The 17,712-nt window shown below is 42.3% G+C and overlaps 2 protein-coding genes and 2 long non-coding RNA genes across 12 annotated transcripts in view; 2 read left to right on the top strand and 2 right to left on the bottom strand.

Moving 5' to 3' along the window:
- The window catches only part of LOC124194172 (FH2 domain-containing protein 1-like), a 33,308-nt gene extending 27,601 nt beyond the window's left edge, over positions 1 to 5,707 (top strand). For 3 of the 6 annotated variants that reach the window (XM_046588235.1, XM_046588236.1, XM_046588233.1), the window contains 7 exons: positions 17 to 667; positions 918 to 1,184; positions 1,639 to 1,836; positions 2,143 to 2,295; positions 2,380 to 2,919; positions 3,018 to 3,162; positions 3,412 to 5,707. In XM_046588235.1, coding sequence (XP_046444191.1) covers positions 17 to 667; positions 918 to 1,184; positions 1,639 to 1,836; positions 2,143 to 2,295; positions 2,380 to 2,919; positions 3,018 to 3,162; positions 3,412 to 3,587 — 2,130 coding nt within the window. In that variant the 3' untranslated portion in view covers positions 3,588 to 5,707. The remainder of the gene's footprint in view (positions 1 to 16; positions 668 to 917; positions 1,185 to 1,638; positions 1,837 to 2,142; positions 2,296 to 2,379; positions 2,920 to 3,017; positions 3,163 to 3,411) is intronic. The other 3 variants (XR_006874623.1, XR_006874624.1, XM_046588234.1) reach the window with 3 other exon arrangements.
- LOC124194173 (microtubule-associated protein Jupiter-like) lies at positions 5,228 to 14,757 on the bottom strand. 4 transcript variants are annotated; one of them, XM_046588238.1, is made up of 4 exons: positions 14,363 to 14,756; positions 7,240 to 7,484; positions 6,662 to 6,751; positions 5,228 to 6,023 (listed from the first exon to the last, which is right to left on the bottom strand). In XM_046588238.1, exons 1-4 carry the CDS (start codon positions 14,413 to 14,415, stop codon positions 5,914 to 5,916), a joined length of 498 nt encoding a protein of 165 aa, XP_046444194.1. In that variant the 5' UTR covers positions 14,416 to 14,756; the 3' UTR covers positions 5,228 to 5,913. The 4 variants fall into 4 exon arrangements, with proteins under 4 accessions (XP_046444194.1, XP_046444193.1, XP_046444197.1 ...); XM_046588237.1 differs by lacking the exon at positions 14,363 to 14,756 and adding an exon at positions 7,586 to 7,855; XM_046588241.1 differs by lacking the exon at positions 6,662 to 6,751 and having other exon boundaries at positions 14,363 to 14,757.
- A 35-nt stretch (positions 14,758 to 14,792) lies between these two features.
- LOC124194175 lies at positions 14,793 to 17,148 on the top strand. The gene is made up of 3 exons (XR_006874626.1): positions 14,793 to 15,692; positions 15,761 to 15,843; positions 16,982 to 17,148. It is a non-coding gene; the product is annotated as an uncharacterized LOC124194175 (long non-coding RNA).
- LOC124194176 lies at positions 15,955 to 16,824 on the bottom strand. The gene is made up of 2 exons (XR_006874627.1): positions 16,274 to 16,824; positions 15,955 to 16,213 (listed from the first exon to the last, which is right to left on the bottom strand). It is a non-coding gene; the product is annotated as an uncharacterized LOC124194176 (long non-coding RNA).
- Positions 17,149 to 17,712: the final 564 nt, after the last annotated feature.

Below are 17,712 nucleotides of genomic sequence, written 5' to 3'. Positions count from 1 at the left end.
ATTCAATGATTTACAGACTCCCAACACGTTGCGATCGAAACTCCAGGAGAAACTGATTAGCGGTTTCGATACCAACGAACTGGCTGGAACAATCGCATCCATTCAAATCACGCCGGAAAAGCAGACGGCCGAAAAGAACAACAATCCCATTACGTCGTCGTCTAAAACACCGGTAGATGGTGACTCTAGTGGGACTGGGGAGAGCGAAACTTCGCTTCCGCCCATCCAGCCGGGACCGCGAAAGCCTCGACGCTTGTCACGCGGAGGCCTCAGCGGAGAAGACGGACCGACGGATAAGATTGACATCGATTCGGAGAACATCGAAACACCTCCCGTGACGAGACGCGCTTACGGATCGCGTCCGTTCGTCGCAAGTTCCGGAACAACTTCGACTTCGACTGGAACATCCGAAGTTTCCGGTTCGCCGTCGACCGGAACGTCGTCCTCTAAAAACGGCCGAACTTCCATGAAAGCTGAAGACGACGAATTGGGTGATGGTAATTTCGATCGCTACTCATCCGTCCGACGCACCCGTCGACTCCGCAAGGCGCCAGAAGGAGCCGAAGAGGACTCTACCAGTTTGGAACCCCGTAAATCGCCCGAAGGTGTCGAGGATCCGGAAGACCTTTCGCAAACAGACGTCATCGTTGGCATGGAAGTGAAAAAGGTTTTGATTTGATTTACTTTCATATTTTTTTTTCTAGGGGAAAGGCAATCGATTAATCGATTTTGTGCTAGTCAGAAAAAAAAGTGCCAAGTTGGCCGTAATTCATGCTGATGAAAGTAAAAAAAAGCAATCGACAAGCTCTTTCCCTTTTTAAATATCAATTATACGCATTGATGAGCATCTGGGCTCGGATGCAATTATATGCCGGGGCCAATTGATTACTATTCAATTTTTATTTTTCCCTTCACAGGAGGGAGAAGTGAGCACGGTTGAAGTGACGCGCCGGATGAGCGAGGAGCGTGATCTTCAGCCGCACGCAGGAATCGGCAACAACAACAACAACAACAACCACGGAATGGCCGTGAGCAACGAAGACAAGGAACGGCGGCTGCAGCGCTGGAAGGATAAGTTAGGACCGCGGGACGAAGCAGAAACGGCCGTTATGACGGCCAGCGGCGCAAGCGCCATCAAGGTCCGCCGCGATCGACCCTCTCGCACCAACGAAGCCGAACCGCCGGTAAAGCCAAACTGCAATAATGTTCCGTCTGTTCTGTGTGTGTGTACGCATATCGCATCAGCCTTGTCGTGTCCTTCGCTGCCAAAATCCCAACTTAAAACACTTCTGCGGATAAGTAGAGAGACAGAAATCTTAACATGGTCCAAAGAAGCTAAAGCTTATTGCTCAGCCTAGGATCGCGTGACGATCATAATATTCCATTGGGGGCATCAACTTTTTTTTTTCTTTTAACAAGAAAAAGAGGAAGATACCAAGTAAACTCTCTTGAATGAAAACATTTCACAAATGTTTTCCGGGGAGTACACGGTTGGACGGACGCGCAGAGAAGTCCCCCTTGCGCTGCCGATGTTAGATCATTGGAGCGTGCGATTGTCCGCGACTGAAAAATTCATATTTTTGTTGGTTTTCTTTTGGTTTTGTTTGTCGGTTGGTTCGTCGTCGGTTGACCAAGCAGCAAGCAGCAGTCCAGCAGCAAGAGCCTGTCCGATCGTTCACCGAACCAACGACAACATCATCGACGGAAGATAACTGGCGCACTCGGCTGGCCAGACAATTCCGGGCCGCTGACAAACTCGATTCTTCTTCCATCAAAGAAGACGATCCGTCCACCCTGCGTGCCAAATCCCGCTCCAGATCTTCCAGCCCACTGAAGGTATATTTATATACCATATGCGCAATGCCGCAAGTTGATTTGATACGCCAGCTGGGCGGGCGGACTGCATGACAGACGGCCGGAAACTTTGGTGATGTGTTTTTAACGATTGCACGTTCAAAAAAATGGTACCCGATGAACTTGAGAGAATTCCATGCAAGAGATCGACCTCCCCTTTAAAGCTCGCAGTTTTCCTTTCACGCTTTGCTGGATTGCATCCATTCTTTTGAAACATTTTTCATCGGCTGTTAACCTGTTTTGTTTTTGTTTCGCAACTGTCATGAAAAATTCTTTTCCGTTTGACAGGATGAGACGCAAGGCTCCCGTCTGGCCTTATCGCATTTGCGGGATTCGCCGCCAAGAAAAGCCGATTCCGTCTTTTCCAGGTTGGCACAGGGATCCGGAATGCGTGGAACGAGCAGTGCGGCCAACAACCGAACGTCAACTGATACCCAGCAGGTATTTAATACTATTTAACATATTTCAGATTTCAATCTAATCCCAAACTCCGTTTAAAACTACAAATAATTATCGTTTTACCAGCCGAAACCGAGGCGCAGCCTGTTTGGAGATTCCACTCGTGACAGTTTCACGAAAACTTTGTCGAAGAAATTCGAAAGCCCCGCCAAGCGGCCGGAGGAGAATGGAACGAGTTCATTGCTGAGACGTTCTTCATCCATCCGGACGGCTGATCGTCCCCGTTCGACATTCTTCTCTCCGATCAGCAGCGAACCAACGGTACCGGAAATGAGAGAGAGGACCATGACGTTGGGCAGGTCATCCAGCTTCCGTGTCGGGAATCGCACCCCAGGTGCCGGCTCGTCCACCCCGTCCACCGCCACGTCGACGGCCGAAAAGAAAACAGGCTCGGGTTACACTTCGTCTCTAATGAATTGGCGTCCATTCCGCAAGAGCCGCGATGAGAATGCCGATCCGGAACCCTCCAGCCGGAAGTCGTCGATGAGCTCAACCATGACCAATCGGCCGATCGGCGCCAGCAGCACGAGATCGTCTAATTTAGGAACGAGCAATAGCAGCCTGAAACGGTCCACCTCGTCCGTCGCATCACTAACACCCCTACGGGTATTGTTTTCATTAGCAGCCCCTCTTGCACTTGATAGAAATGAATTGCGTACTCACGTTTGTTTCTTTTTAACTACGTCATTAAATCAAATCGATAGGGAGGCGGTTATGTCCCCGGCGGAATGTCTTCCACTTTATCCAGCGCCCAAAGGAACGGCCCATCAAGTACATCCTTGATGCGAACAGGTTCGGTCAAAACGGCAGCTGCCCCGGTAAACGGCCGGACAACATCATTCCTCAAAGGTAAGTCACGTGTTCACGATTCTTTTTTGGGGTCTAATGTTATTGGTGAATGATCATCGAGGTCGTCACATCCGCTGTGTCCGGATGAGTAAAGAGATTTGTTTCCTATTGATGTTCGTTCCGCTTACGATTCTTTCCATAATGTAGTCTCGTTTATTATGTGGTCGTTTTGTTGTTTTGTTTTCCATTATTGATCTTCTTTTTTCTTTTTTCTAATTCCGGAAACGAAACTGACCGCACATTTTGCAGTGGCAGTTCCAAGTTCTCCCGCTCCGGTCCGTCGCAGCACGGGGTCCAGCTTCATGCGACCGACCGCGTCGAGCGTGGCCAAGGATAAAGACCTGCTCGGTCCCGTTCTGGTCAAGAGCAGCATCCGCCCGACAGCCGCTACAACCTCCGTCGCTCAACGTCCCAAACTGTTCTGAGCTCCTCCCTCCCTTTCTACGATTTTTCCTCTCTCTCTCTCCATTTAATTTATTTTTATTTTTTCGCCGACATTTTCAATTGTTCTTTCTCCGTTGCTTTTTCGGCTTTCAACTCAACAACCTTCCGACTCTCGCAACAACGGGAAAACAGCAAACTACATTTTAAAAGGTTGGTATTTTGTCTTCTATACTCTCCAGCTATGCGCTAAACAAGCCAGAACAATTTCGTTCTTATTCTTTTTCGTCACCATCATAGTGGAAAAAAAATAAGCCCTCCACAAAAAAAAAAAAAAACATAAAAAAAGAACAAAACGCAAATGGATTACATATTTAAGTTCATTTGCCTGCCACAAAAAAAAACTTAAAATATTTCGTGACTGCGTCATTGCGTTTTTTTTATTTTCATGCGTAAAAAAAACTTAACCGGTGATATTCCTTCTGTCTCTCTTGTATATGACTTTATATTATATAAAGTCATTTTTTTGTTTGTACTGTACAACAAACACACCAAGCCTTAATTAAGCTCTCTCTCTCTTTCTCTCCTTATCTGTCCCTATCTCTCTTTGGTCCATGTTATTGCCGCCTTTATAATCTTTCTCTCCCTATCACTACCTCTGAAACTCTTTTTTGACATTTTCTTGTTCAAAATAATCCCAGGGCCTGACCGTACATATATTATATATTTTTTAAAAATAATTTACATTTTCCCTCCCTCAAATACTTGTTATTTGCTTACCCGCATTCAGTGAGAAATTGTGCCGAGCCTCTCCCTACTCTCCTCTACCGCCTTCCACATCCCGCCTGTGGTAAAAGATGATATCCCGCAAAAAAAAAGGTGCCAATTATTGAGTATTCTATCGTCTTGTAAACGCGGACATTCGTTTAGGCGGGGTTGTAAACCCCCAACGTCCAGCGATGTCCCGTCCGCCTCTTTTCCATTTGAAAATATTATTCAGAGCGTTCATCAATACGAAGCTCGCCACTTATATTCGCCATGCCATCAAGCCATCAAACGGCGGATTCTGCTGTCAAAAATAACTTTTAACGGAACACATTAATGGGGAACAAAAACATTTTTTTTTTATATAAAAAAAATTGTGTGTGGTGTAATAATCTCTCCATTTTTAATCGTGTAAAAATACCTTTTTTTTTGGTTTAACAATCGGTGTGTTGATTGGATTCGAAAGGAAGAAATACATATACTCATTCCCGCTTGTAAAAAAATAAACCCAACTCATTTACATTCAATAAAATTGAAAACATTAATACAACTTCTGTTTTTTAAAGTGGAATCCTTTGTTTGTATTTCCATCCCGTTTCATTTTGCATACAAGCCATATGAAAATAGCAAAGAAAAAAAATCATTTGATAAAGGCACACAATGCCTAAAAAAAAACAGCACACGACACACGGGGGAGGCGGAAATCAAGAAAAAAAAAGGAAAAAGTTGAATGAAGCCGAAATGGAATTGAGAAATAAGATTAAAGAAAAAAAAATATCAAATTAATGATTATTTTAAAAGAAAAAATGAATTAATATTTCTGGAGTAGTGGCGAATAAGTTGGAGAGAGGAAAAATATATTACGAAAAAGAAAGAAGATTATTATATAAGTGGGATATAATTATTTTTTTTTTACTTGTTTAATTTAAAAAAATTGTTTTCCAGGGGGGAATGTTTTTTTTTCGGTCCCAATATTATATTCCTTTCTTTTAAGCCGAGACGAGAGTCGCCACATGTACACCAGAGACGAAATACAACACACGCGACACGTGTCACGAAGCGAACAGTAAAGAAGTGGATGCAATGGTAATAAATTTCCCAAATTTGTCGTTCGTTTTTTATTTCCCCATTTTCCGTTGAGTGTGAAAATTTCTTGCGATAACGTATGTCGTGTGTGTAGTGTTTCTCATCGCTCGATGTTGATGCGTTCTCTCAACAGGTTAGACAGATGGAGCGTCTCTTTCCTCGTTCCCGTACGTTTCTCGATTACTTTCCGCGAATGGAAACGGGAATCGCGGATGAGAAAATGAGGAAGAAGATGAAGGAGAAGAATAAAAGATGGGGGATAGTACACAACATTCTGGCAAAAAAAAAAATTCCCTTGTTTATGGCGATACCGTTATCTTAGCCTGTGTCTCTGCTCATCTCCGTAACTCGGAAACCATCTCAGACAAAACCAAATAGAGAAGAAAGAAAGAGAAAAATAATACTAATAAAAAAGAATGAAAAGGGAGAAAAAAGCGAGAAAAATAAGTCGGGTCCATCTCTCATTTTTGACTTCGAAAATCCGCGCAGCGATATTTGGAAAAGGGGGATTGTTCCGGTCTACCACAGTTTGGATGAGAATCCACCGGGAGGGACTCGCCCGCGTCGCGGTGTTTCTTCCTTCTTTTCGGCAGCTTCAGCGCTGTAACCCTCGCCCGTTACTGGATTACCTACAAAATTGAAGAGGGGAAACAAAATAAAAACAAAGGAAATAATTAATGTCAAAGTTCGGAACAGCGACAAAAGCCATTAAAAAGACCACCAAGAATAATAATTCTCTATTCCAGTACGTGTGAGAATGAGAGGGGGTCTTTGGGGTGCAGCGAAAATAATTTACGATAAAAAGGAGAAATCCCAGAAAATAAAGTTATTAGTGTGACACAGACATATATACACAAGCTCGTGTCTCTTTTTTTTTTGTGTGTGTAACTTTTCATTCTTTTTTTTTTTTAGCAGCAGCGGCAGCAGCTCAGCTTTGGGAGTTTTTATTAGGGGGTTTGGTTAGTTTGGATCATTTCCGGCTAGGTCGCTTACACAATTCAACAAGGGACAATAACAACAACAGCCAAAAGTCGAAAAAAGAAAAAGAGAATCAGACACGATTCCAAACCCCGCCCAAGCTGAACAACATCATTCAAAAAACTGTTTGGCATTGCAGTTTCCGCTGCCGATTCTTCTCTCACACGCAAGATGCACACACCAGTGCACTCCCCATTCTCTTTTTTTTTTTTGTTGTGTCTGTGTGTGTGTGTCCATGTTTCTTTTTAATTGAGTTTTTGTTTGGTTTATTTACAGTATTTTGCATTACCTCGCGCACGGTTTCCTTGCTGACGACCAACCGGTGTAGGTAAAGGCTGTTGGTTAGTGTAGGCAATCGGCCCGTTAAGCAGCGGCGTACCTGAGTGATGCAATCGCGACCGCGACCCCGACAACACACGCGCACCAATCCAGAACGACGGGTTTCAAATAGTCGAAGCAAATAAAAACGAAAAGAGAAAAAACCCCCAAAAAGAGAAAAAAGATCCACACCATGAAAAAGAAGGACAAAAATAATAATACAAGGTTAACAAGTGATTCTTATGATTTTTCTTTTAAATTAATTAACAAATAGTGTGCCATGAATTCGTGACGGGTGAGAAAATTTTAGGTCTAAATTCAACGGGAAATGCAACGAAAGTTACTCAAATCTACCCAAAAGAAGAGATTTGATTTTAATTTAATGTCATTCAGAAATCTTGACAGGATTCTAACCCGGTTAATAGGATTAATAACGACAAGACATTATTGTTGTTTAAACGTTAATTAGTCGAAGCGAAGAATGTAGCAAGGAAAAAGCGCTTAGCGGGATTCTTCGATTTTTGTTGTTGGACTTTTGTTGTTGTTTACCTGATCGCGGGGTGTTTGGTTCGGAATTGTTGGGCGATCCGTTGGACGTGGAAGTCTGAGACGGAGTAGAAGCGCCGTCATTGGAATCGACAGACGAGGCTTTCACGCCCAAATCGCTCAAATCACCGCCAAATCCCGAGCCGGATCCAAAATGATCAGAGTGGTTAGACTTGGTGCCTGCTGCTGGTTTGCTGTCGGCAGTACCGAAAATGTCGCTCGATCCGCCACCAGGAGGTTTCAACACCCTAAAGAATAAAAATAAAAAAGGACAAATTGTTAATAAAAATTATCCCTTCCATTCGCAAAATGAAACAATCGATTTTTAAAAGTTCTAACAGGTGCGCACTTTCTCTTGCCGCATCCAACGCGATCCATCTCGACACTTCGAAATTCGTAGTAAGCTGGCATGTTGATTCTTAATTAATATTTCACTTGATAACCACGTAAATATAACCACAGACAAAATTCACTCGTTTCCAAACTTAACAATAACTTTCAAACAGAAAAACGGTGCGATAACAAACAGACTGCTCCACTGGATATTTTGGTCGACCGGTAGTGGCTTTCAAATAAGAGCTGTTCACCTGACGAGAGTCAACGACGGATTTAACTCGGCACTAAGCCGGCCGTTGTCTATTTATGGAGATTCGCCCTCTCTCGGCAGTTGACGTTGCGTGCAACGAGAGGCGGGCAGAATGCGCACTCACAGATACAATGTGCGGCAGGTACCACGCGCTGTTGTAAGACGGGGGAAAGGTAGAAATTTTCCAGCAAAGGGGGAGGAATAAAACAAAAACCCCAAAAAAGAAACAGGTGGAGTAGAAACCTCCAGGTGGGTGGAGAACCGAGAAGAAAATTGGGGAGGGAGCAGCAGCAGCAGCAGCAGCGGCGGAGCTGCTGCAACACCAGCAGCGAGCCACGCTTCCTGTTTCCTCTCGGTTATTTCTTTTTCTTTTTCCGATGGTCTTCTGCATGTCCCCAATATTATTTTCATTTTTCTACCCTTCCACTAGGGCTGGGGTAACAATTGCCCCACCTCGCTGGCAAACCTTTTAAACACGATTCATAACACCATTTGAGCCTCGAGCAATATTTTTCCTTTTGCCCTTTAAATAAAGAAGTTGAAGGAGAAAGAATAACAATGAAGAAAGAGAAAAAAAAAAGCTCCCGATAATCACCAGCGTGACGCTGAGGGAGACCGAAAAAAACCGGACGAGAAGGCGCTCGTTTCCACCCGACTGGTTCCTTGCCGCCATGTTATACCCCCCCTTAATTTTTCTTACTTCTTCCTCCACCATCATCATCATTTCCTTCCAGTCTTGTTATATCCAGAAACTTCTTTTATTTCCAAGCAACAGAAAGAGGAGGGTGGATAACTATCGACAAGACCTCGTTTAAAAAATGAGAAACGTTTTCAAAAAAGACACACACAAAAAAGTAGCCACCAACGATGGCTGTTCAATCAACCGAGACATGCTGGCTCATTGTTTCTTTCCTCTTAAACTCGAAATATCGAGAAAATGTGAGTCAGAACAAATCGAACTCGATAATAAAAATGCGTGTAAAAAAAAAAGGAAAAGAGTTGAAGACGAAAAACCAACTGGTCTACGTGTGTGGAAGTCCTTCAACGGTTTCGTTACTCAGCCGCCGCTGCTGCTGCTATCCACCTGTCAAACCTTACAACATCCACAACAGGGCAGACACACATCATGACTCATGGGGAGAGATAAGCACACCAACAGTAAGCCACCATCACTGTCATCACCGACAGACAAAAAACAGGATTTTCCTTTTTTCTCTCTCCCTTTCGATCTGGAAAACAAAAATATGAAAATCAATCGATTTCCAAAAAGAGTCGATCGCGAAATTCCATTTATTAAACCGACACGGAAATCCATCAATCTTGATGAATAGCTTCTTTCCCTCTCTCTCTTGTAAGCCTGTTGAATGAGTTTTCGGTTCGATGAAAGTTACCTTTTTTTGGCGCAATGCATTCTTCCATTATGACATCGAAGTGCACGCACGCACGCAATCATACACGAAACAAAAGAAAGATAAAGAGTCCCAACCGGTAAACAACGCGGACGGGTATCTCGTTACGATCAACTAGCTTCCATTTCTACCTTTCACCATCCGGCGAATTCAATGCCAATGGACAAGGGAAGAATCCGGCAAACAACACATTGTATCCGTTCAGGTGCATTCGGCGCAACCAGCACGCAGAAACACGATGACGATGTTTTTCGGTTGCAAAAAAAAAAGAAAAAAACCAAACAGACAAAACAAAATAAAAAAACACATTTCCCCGACTTCTCTGTAAAAGAGTAATCACGAAAAAAAAAATCCAACAGCAGCAGAAGCTATAAAAGAGCTGTGTGTGTTTTTTTTCGGAAACTTTAGACTCCACCAACGTATTTCGTGTCTCTCAAGAGTAGCTGCGGATGGGGGGCTATGTAGGTTTCCACCTGATCGAACGATACGAGAGCCCAAGAAAATGGCGGGACTCTTGAAAAAAGGCAAAGCTAAACGGGAGCGTACCCTTTCACTTTAATCCCTCAGTTACTTTTTGACAGCAGCTGCGCTGCAGACATTTAAGACCTACAAAAAAAGAGCAGCAAAAATAATCCCACCAACACACTCTTTTTCCCAAAATTCTTTTTTTTTATCCTCATAAAAATAGGTGAATTCGTCCGGTAAGGGTATGAGGAGCGTCATCATGGTCAGCTTCGCTCTTTTACTTTATTTCTAAGAAGGGAACAATGCTTGTTCCGCCACGATCCAGCGGCCGTCAGTCCGGTGCGGAGCTCAACCGGAAATTCACATTTTTTTTTGAAACACCATTCTTTTTAAGGGGCTCGCATATTTCACAAAACAATAGTGAATAGAAAAACAATGGCGCTAATTAACGAGCAAAGACCCGGGGAGAGCAACAGCCGCACTACTCTCAACTCCCCTCCCCTTAACCCAATCAGCTCCGGAGGAAATGGGGAATAGTTCAAAATCAAATCATTAGGCAAACCAAATTCGAAGCAAGATGAAAAGAGATCATCGACACCGAGACGGAATCGGGTGATTGAATCACAAATGGCTTTCTCCCACTGAAATAACGCTATTCGAATTCCGCTATGTTTTAACCTTCGTGCCTCAGTCTCTTTGAGCAGCATTTCTAGGAATGATCAAATAAAGTGGATAAAAATGGGATAAAAGTACCGCTAGTAATTGGTGCGAAATGAGAACTTATGGCACGCACACACACCGGACACAAAGGGAAGTGGTTCCCTTTTATCGCCAACATCAAACCAAGAAAAAGCGCAGCGAAAACCGAAAACGCCAATTACTCGACTTGTTCATCCCAATTCCTTCCCCATTTTTTTAATAGTATTGTGCAGAAACCCAACTGAGCTTCATGCATCTAATACCGTGTCAATTCTACATTAAAATAAATAGCGTGACATTTGATTCTGCCAAAGAAAAATAGTGTGATCCATCTCCCCCCCACTTATACCTGTTACGAAAAGAAAATAACTTTAGAAATGAAAAAGAAAACTATCAAGAACAAAGAATTCTTGTTGGATTTCCTAATGTCGAATCTGGAATCGGTGCGATTCGGAGAAAGAAAAATCCCGTTGTTATATTCCCTTTAGTGACTATGAGGGAACGCGAAGAGCGGCTCAAGGTTCCGCATGAACTGTCAGACAGGCAAATAAAAAATAAGCCGACGAACGGCACGAAAATAAATATAAAAAAAGGAAATCGTGCCACCTACAACACAATAAAACGATTGCAGCCCCACAGCTTTTATTTGTTGCAAAATTGTCTTTTGTTTATCACAGGCGTATCAAATTGAATCAAACTGTTGACAAACGAACAGACCGACTTACAACAACCAAGCAACAAACATCCCAAATTAGCACGGGAAAACAAATTCACCAAAGATAAAACAATGTCTCAGCGCCTGTCGGGGCCGAGAGAGAGAGAAATATTTACGTTCCGAATCTCCGTTTCCGAGCTCATTACCTGACGAGAGTTTGTGTGTACCACACAACCGTGTCAGTGATTCCACTGATGACTCGCTTCCTGATATCAAATTTATTCTTCTAAATTAAGGTGGAGGCTCCCACCATCAAGGCTAGTACGGACTTTTTCTTTCACTACCCTTTTCTTTTTAATATTTTGTCATGGAACAATGCGGAGATAAACAACCAAACTAAAAGAAAAACGTGTATCACACAACACCACCCCCACAGCCGGGCGTGGTGTCCCTGGGTCTAAACTAACGTCGCCGGTGCTTCATTTCCCGTTGGGAAGCAACGGTGTTATACAGAGAATCCCCTCTCTCTCTTGCAGACGAATATAATGGTGGAAAACGTGCATGGGGGGTATGTTTGCATCGAAAAATATTCCCTCCCTTCCTCAGTTACGATATGACCGTTCTCACCCATTCGACGAGATATGAAAATCCATCATGATGGATCACACGCATGGCGGAAGCGCGCACGTGTGCTCTTCCATCCCAACGCCACGAACTGACAATACAACCCATGAACCACTAGGTCAACAGAGACAATCGATCGATAGCGCACGACAGAGGCATAGAATAAAATCGATAAGGCACAAGCGGCGAAAATATAGAATTTACTGTTCACGAATTTTCAAAAACAAATCGGAAGGATAGTTATCTTTTTTATTTCTTCTTTTGGACAAGCTGCAAGGATACGGACGACTAATAAACATAAAGCTAATGACCCGAATCCTGCACATCCCGACGCCCAAAAACACCTGGCCTCTTTTCTTACCTCTAACTTTACGCCTGGCTGCTCTCTTGGCTCTTTAAAAACTTTGCAATCAAAACAAGACAAAAGAAGAAGCCAACGGAAAATTTAGTCAAGTCGGGATGAATAACGACGACGACGACGGAGAACGGAAGATAAAAATTCGATAACAAAAAGATAACACGATGTGCCAAATTATAAAAGTCACGAAATCGCAAAGGCTCGAACTAGATTTTCTTATCGGAAGATAACGACAATTTTTCTCTCTCCAGTCCGTTCTCACGTCCAAAATAAAAAAGCAAGTTTCTTCGTTTACTCGTCTATAACTAACAAAAAAAAAAAATAGAAAAAGATGGCGACAATGGAGGACGTTGTCTGGTAACTGGAAAGGCTGTCCTGATCGCTTTCATCACAGACGAAGGTTATAAAATAAAAAACATGCCGCCACGCAATCCAGTTGCTTTTTTTTTCGGGAGAAAGACGACAACAATAACCGTGAGCCGCAATGTCGTTCCATCATAATCGAAAATGATCATTTCCCGTCCTTAACATAAAAAATAATGATACTAAACAAAACAAGAGAAAAATAAAAATAAAAGTTGTACAAGAAAAGTCGATGCGTTTTCAAAGAATAACGTCACACCCCAGTGACTTTTGAAGCCAAACCGCAGCAGCAGCACCTTCGGCTCGTGATCACCAAAGTCACAGATTAAAAAAACCGGAAAGAATAGAAAATAACCAAGTGTTAAAATGCAAAGAGTAAGAAATTTGGGTTTTCCTTGGTGGCCGGAAACTCTTCAGCAACCATCATCACGTCACGCACCGGCATGAGAAGCTTCTAATTCGATTTTTCTCTTTTCTCCCCTACGAATCACAAGGAACGAGGGCGTTCATCATTTGCCCTGTCAAACAATAGATTTCTCGATGCGTGAACCATCAAGGGAAGGCCAAAAAGAGAACAAGAAGTTCAAAGTCATTCCTTTTTTTTTAAATTATTATTGTTAAGGTTTTGGGTTGGTCTACCATCAATACGGTCGCGGTCAATCTTGTTCAGGTGGATCTACGCCTGTCTTACGTCAATCCAAAATGGAATACAAAAGTCGCTGTGTGTGTTTTCTTTTCCCCTTTAAAAAAAAGATTGATCCGAATCCTTAGAAGAAAAAAGGGCAAATGGTAATGTTGTTTGAGACATTCTTTTGACGTCACCTTCATCTATCGCTCCAGGGTCATTACGGTTAAACTACAGGTGAATTCCGAGAAATACAATACCACAATTAAACGCCCAATTTTACAAAACTACTCCGAGGACAATTGCTGTAATCAAGCTAAGAATGTGTTGTCAAGTTGCCATGAAAACAGTGCTACATCATTAAATGTTAACTATCTAAGCGTTTTTTTTCTTTTATTACACAAGTCAGTGTCGTAACTATTGAAGAATGGCAACCATATGCTTTCATCATCCGAAAAGGTTTTTTTTTTCTTTTCCTTGGGTGCGGGCCATATCGATGGCCACTTCACCAAATAGAGGAGAAAAAATGGAATCGCCTCTAGCGGCCATTGTAAATCCTACAGAAAAAAAAGAACATTCAAAAAACAAAAGAAGAATGGAATTCTTTTTTCCAACGGCCGAATTCTCCTGTGTTCTCGAAACGCATTCTAACCAGCTGAGGGTTCAAACATTTGAATTGCCAATTTAGCACGGGGGGCACCGTCCGCCATCTTGGGAGAGGCTTTATAAGGAAATTGAGGAAGAAGAAAAAAGAACCGGTTCGACTGATCCTTGTCTGACTCTGCAAAATGGCCACGTGTTTTTTTTACCAGACACAAGGCCCGTAAAAAGAAGTGGCCCTCGCCATTTGCATGCTGTGAAAAATTTTCGAATAAAAACCTATTATTTGTACAACTGTTGTATCGATTCAAAATTACACTGGCCCAGCGTGCTTGCACATACGCAGATGGTGAGAGCAACCCCAATATTATACGAAATGCCACAGGTTTTGAGTCATACTAAGCTATGTTCGTGTTGCCATGGCGATGGACTAGAAAACACACACGCTCTTAATCCCCCCTCTAACAATGCCACTAGTTAAAATCACCTACCCAACACACCAAACTATTCAGTACTACCAAACTATTCAGTTATGCCATCGATCCATCACGAACCCTAGCGACAAATGGCTGCCGCTATGTGATGTGTCATCATGAAATTAGAAACGCGATACCCCAGCAGTAATAAAAAAAGAGCAACCATTTCCAACGACACCCAGTGATGAATCATCTCAACCATGTAGCAATAGATACAGCTAAACAAAATGCAACGACATGTAAAAAATGTTTAAAAAAGAACTCACTTGCTGGAAATCCTCATCTCGTCGGTCACTCCCACGGTAAAATTGACAGACATGTTGCTGTGCTATGTGTGTGTTTCCTGGCTTCTTCAAGGAATGTTCTCAAGACGCCTGTGTGTAAGTACTGTGGCACACAGCAGACGAGAAAAAAGGCTGATGATGATGATGACGGTGAAGTAAATTAGCAAACGGTGGGGGGAAATTAGACGTCGTCGAGGTGTTGTGAGTGTGTGAGAAATGGCTACTGTCACAGCCGAATGCTTCCAACAGTTCGGAGAGTACTAACCGGATCTCTCGAACAAGAATTCTAACCGGCCACGAGACCCCTCGCTTTTCTTTTTTTTATTTTTTCCAGACTCCCTTTTCTCTCTGTCTGTTATCTGACACACCAGCTGAAGGGGAAGGTTGGGTGGGGGGAGGAGGGAAAAATATCCGTTGCCAAGTTGCCAAGTTGTGTTAAGCCTCAGGGGGAAATGAGGGGGGGTAGAGAGGGGCCGGCTCTCATTTTCGGACCCGGTTTCTCCATTCGGTCGCCGGTTGTATAGTAAAAGTCCAGAAAGCTGCGCCAACAAAATTTCGGATTCATTCCGAGTTGGAGTCGGATTTTTTATAACGTCATTCGGATATTTTGGATGAAACTTTTTTGTTTTTGTAATATTCGTGAATGGCGGTCAAAACTAGAGATTATTATGTCATTCTCAGATCTCATATTTGAAATCGTACTTTTGATCTCATGGGCGGTTCCCTTTTTTATTCGAATTTGAATTTTGCCGTTTAATTAATTAAGAGAGCCATCTAGCGGTAATAATTGACTTCATGATTTAATTGGTGACAAAAAAGCAAAAAAGGAATAGAGAGAGTCATGCAACATTGTACGACAATAACTTGGCGCTTAAAATCATGTGGTGCAAAATTTGCATAAATTTCCGGTGCTCCATACTGAAACCACAGCTGAAACTTTTCTTTTTTCTTCTTTAGCACACTATTGTTCGAACGAGTTGCAAGTTTGCAACGTGGTCGTTGTTCTCAGTACTCTATTGTGCTGAAACTAGATAAAGATAGTAATATGTAAGTGTGTGAGGGAATTTTGTGCCATTCCAACATGTGGTCAGGTCTGTCCTTTAAACAATTGTATCAACATGATGCTGAAAAATCTTGTTGAGCCATGCACGTGTTGAGTTTGTGCGATGAAAAACTTGAGATGAGTGGAAAACTAGATGTGTGTATTGAGACTTGAGAATTCCCTTCACGTCAGTGACTAAAATTCACTAATTTTACTATTGCTGCAACATGGTGGTCAACTCTTCATCAAATTCCATCCCTTCTTCCAGAGGTAGTATTAGCATGCGATAAATATTAAACCATGACCAGATTTTATAATCATACTGTTTGAATCTATAGGCTTCAGTGAAATCCACTTCAAGATCGAAAACCAAGTAGAATGTTAACAGCAGCATTTTCCCCATCATTCTCATTCGAAAAAGGTATAAAAATCCTGCATCATACTTTTTTATTCACTAGTCAGTGGTCTAAAGGTTAGAATAGGTTTGTTTTCAACAATCGACTGAATATGAAACAGGCCCCCACTTGTTAGGTTATGAAAGACATTTTTTTTTTAATTTACAATTACTGAAGCGAAACAAACGACAATGTGTAGCAAGTGCTAATAAATGCTGACATGCTGCAGCTGAAAGATTTCCTTGGTCGTAATAAGGCAGGGAATGTGCTGTAGCCAAGTTAATCTGTTGAAATTGTGTTTAAATCCATGTTTCGTTGTTTCAACCAGTCTCTTTTCAACATGATGACTACCAGTATCAGTAAAACGGCGATAAAGGTCTCGATCACAAAACTGATCTGCAAAAAAAATCATTTATGCTAAATCACCTTTAAATGTCTATTTACACTGTTTTGTACCTGAGGGAAATATTCGATGAAAGCAACACCAATCAAATTCTAACTCGGCTGTAATTTTATTGAGCAATTACCTAGTATTATACTACAGCTGAATTGTAAAATGTACATTTCAATCAATTTGTCAAGTTGTCTCGAATCAAATTAGCATATACTCAATGCAGAGCGAATAATTCGATTTTCATTTCGGGCCAACTATATAGCCTAGTCTACTATAAACAGTGTGTGCGCTCTATTGATTGGCCTAACTAGGGATGCGTGAGACACTGAGACACACAGGCAAAAATCCTCCCCCCGACCAAGGACCAACACGTGTCGCCCTTGCAGGCAGAACATTCCGGACCTTCAAGTTCAAATCCCAACTCTCATCACGAGACGTTACGACGTCGTGCAACAGACGGTACAGCCCCGGTCATTGGCACAAAACGGCCAGGAATAAACTGCGCAATCAGCTGCTATATTCCTACCAAACTAAATAATCAAATAATATTCATAGCAGATTTCGACAACATCTGCTGCTCAATAGATCCAAATCCATTACATAACAATAACAATTGCAGAGGAGGCGTATTGATTCGAAGGCTGAAATAATGCATACAACTCTGTTCATTAACAATAAGGGTTAACCTTCTGTCTTCTTTCTAAGTTTTCCTTACATGTTTGTTGTCTTTGCAATAATTTTTTGTAACCCATTATTTATTTTTTGTTTAGATAATGAGCTCCTAGTTTAATTGGAAAAACTTTGTCCTCGTGTACACCCATGTGAGTGTGGGGGTATTCACGAGGGCCCCTTTTCCTATCCTGCTGCCTGGCGTCAACTTTACTGGGGATGGAGCACTTGTGGATGCTTGGCTGTGGATTTCCCAGGCATAAAAGGTAGGACAAATGTCTTTCTATTTTTCCTTTTTGACAAATGGTGGCGTTGGTTATAAATCGTTATGGAATACGATTATTCCTGAGTTAGGCCTTTAACTGGAACTGTTTTCTCTTGCCGTTTCTGTTATCTCAATCAGGGTTAATTAAATAACTCATTTGTAGAGCGACTACACATCAGGCTTGTTTTATACCCTACAATTTTGTCTGCGGGCAAACAATCAAATTAAAATCAAAAATTATAATTTTAAACACTTCAAACAATATGCAAAGTCTTTAAAATTGTATGTCCAAGAGGGACCTGCCGGCACACCGGCATCTCGTCGTTGTCGTCTGATTACAAGATGTATAATGTAAGGACGATATCATCGGTACGAACTCCCGGACACGTTTCCGCATTTGCCTCTGATTCGTTTACATCAGAGGGAGAGAACTTGCTCGTTATTGAAACAAGAGAACAGCGCGGCACGAACACACACACATATAGAGAGAGACAAACGAGTGGCTTGATTGGTCATTAGTTTCGTGTGCTATGTGTTATACCCGCGGCTTGCCGGCTCCCGAAATTG

Source organism: Daphnia pulex, chromosome 5, assembly GCF_021134715.1.
Source record: "Daphnia pulex isolate KAP4 chromosome 5, ASM2113471v1".
Classification (NCBI taxonomy): Eukaryota; Metazoa; Arthropoda; class Branchiopoda; order Diplostraca; family Daphniidae; genus Daphnia; species Daphnia pulex.
The sequence above is the reverse complement of the archived record's forward strand: the minus strand, read 5'-3'. Positions and strand labels throughout refer to the sequence as shown.

Bases quoted from the DNA above. Each gene is read 5' to 3' on its own strand.
- LOC124194173 (XM_046588237.1), bottom strand. From the start codon at position 7,647: ATGCCAGCTTACTACGAATTTCGAAGTGTCGAGATGGATCGCGTTGGA. The intron at 6,752-7,239 runs GTAAACAACAAC...TGCATCACTCAG, and splicing joins ACCAAACACCCCGCGATCAG to GTACGCCGCTGCTTAACGGG. The intron at 6,024-6,661 runs GTAATGCAAAAT...TCAATTTTGTAG, and splicing joins GCAAGGAAACCGTGCGCGAG to GTAATCCAGTAACGGGCGAG.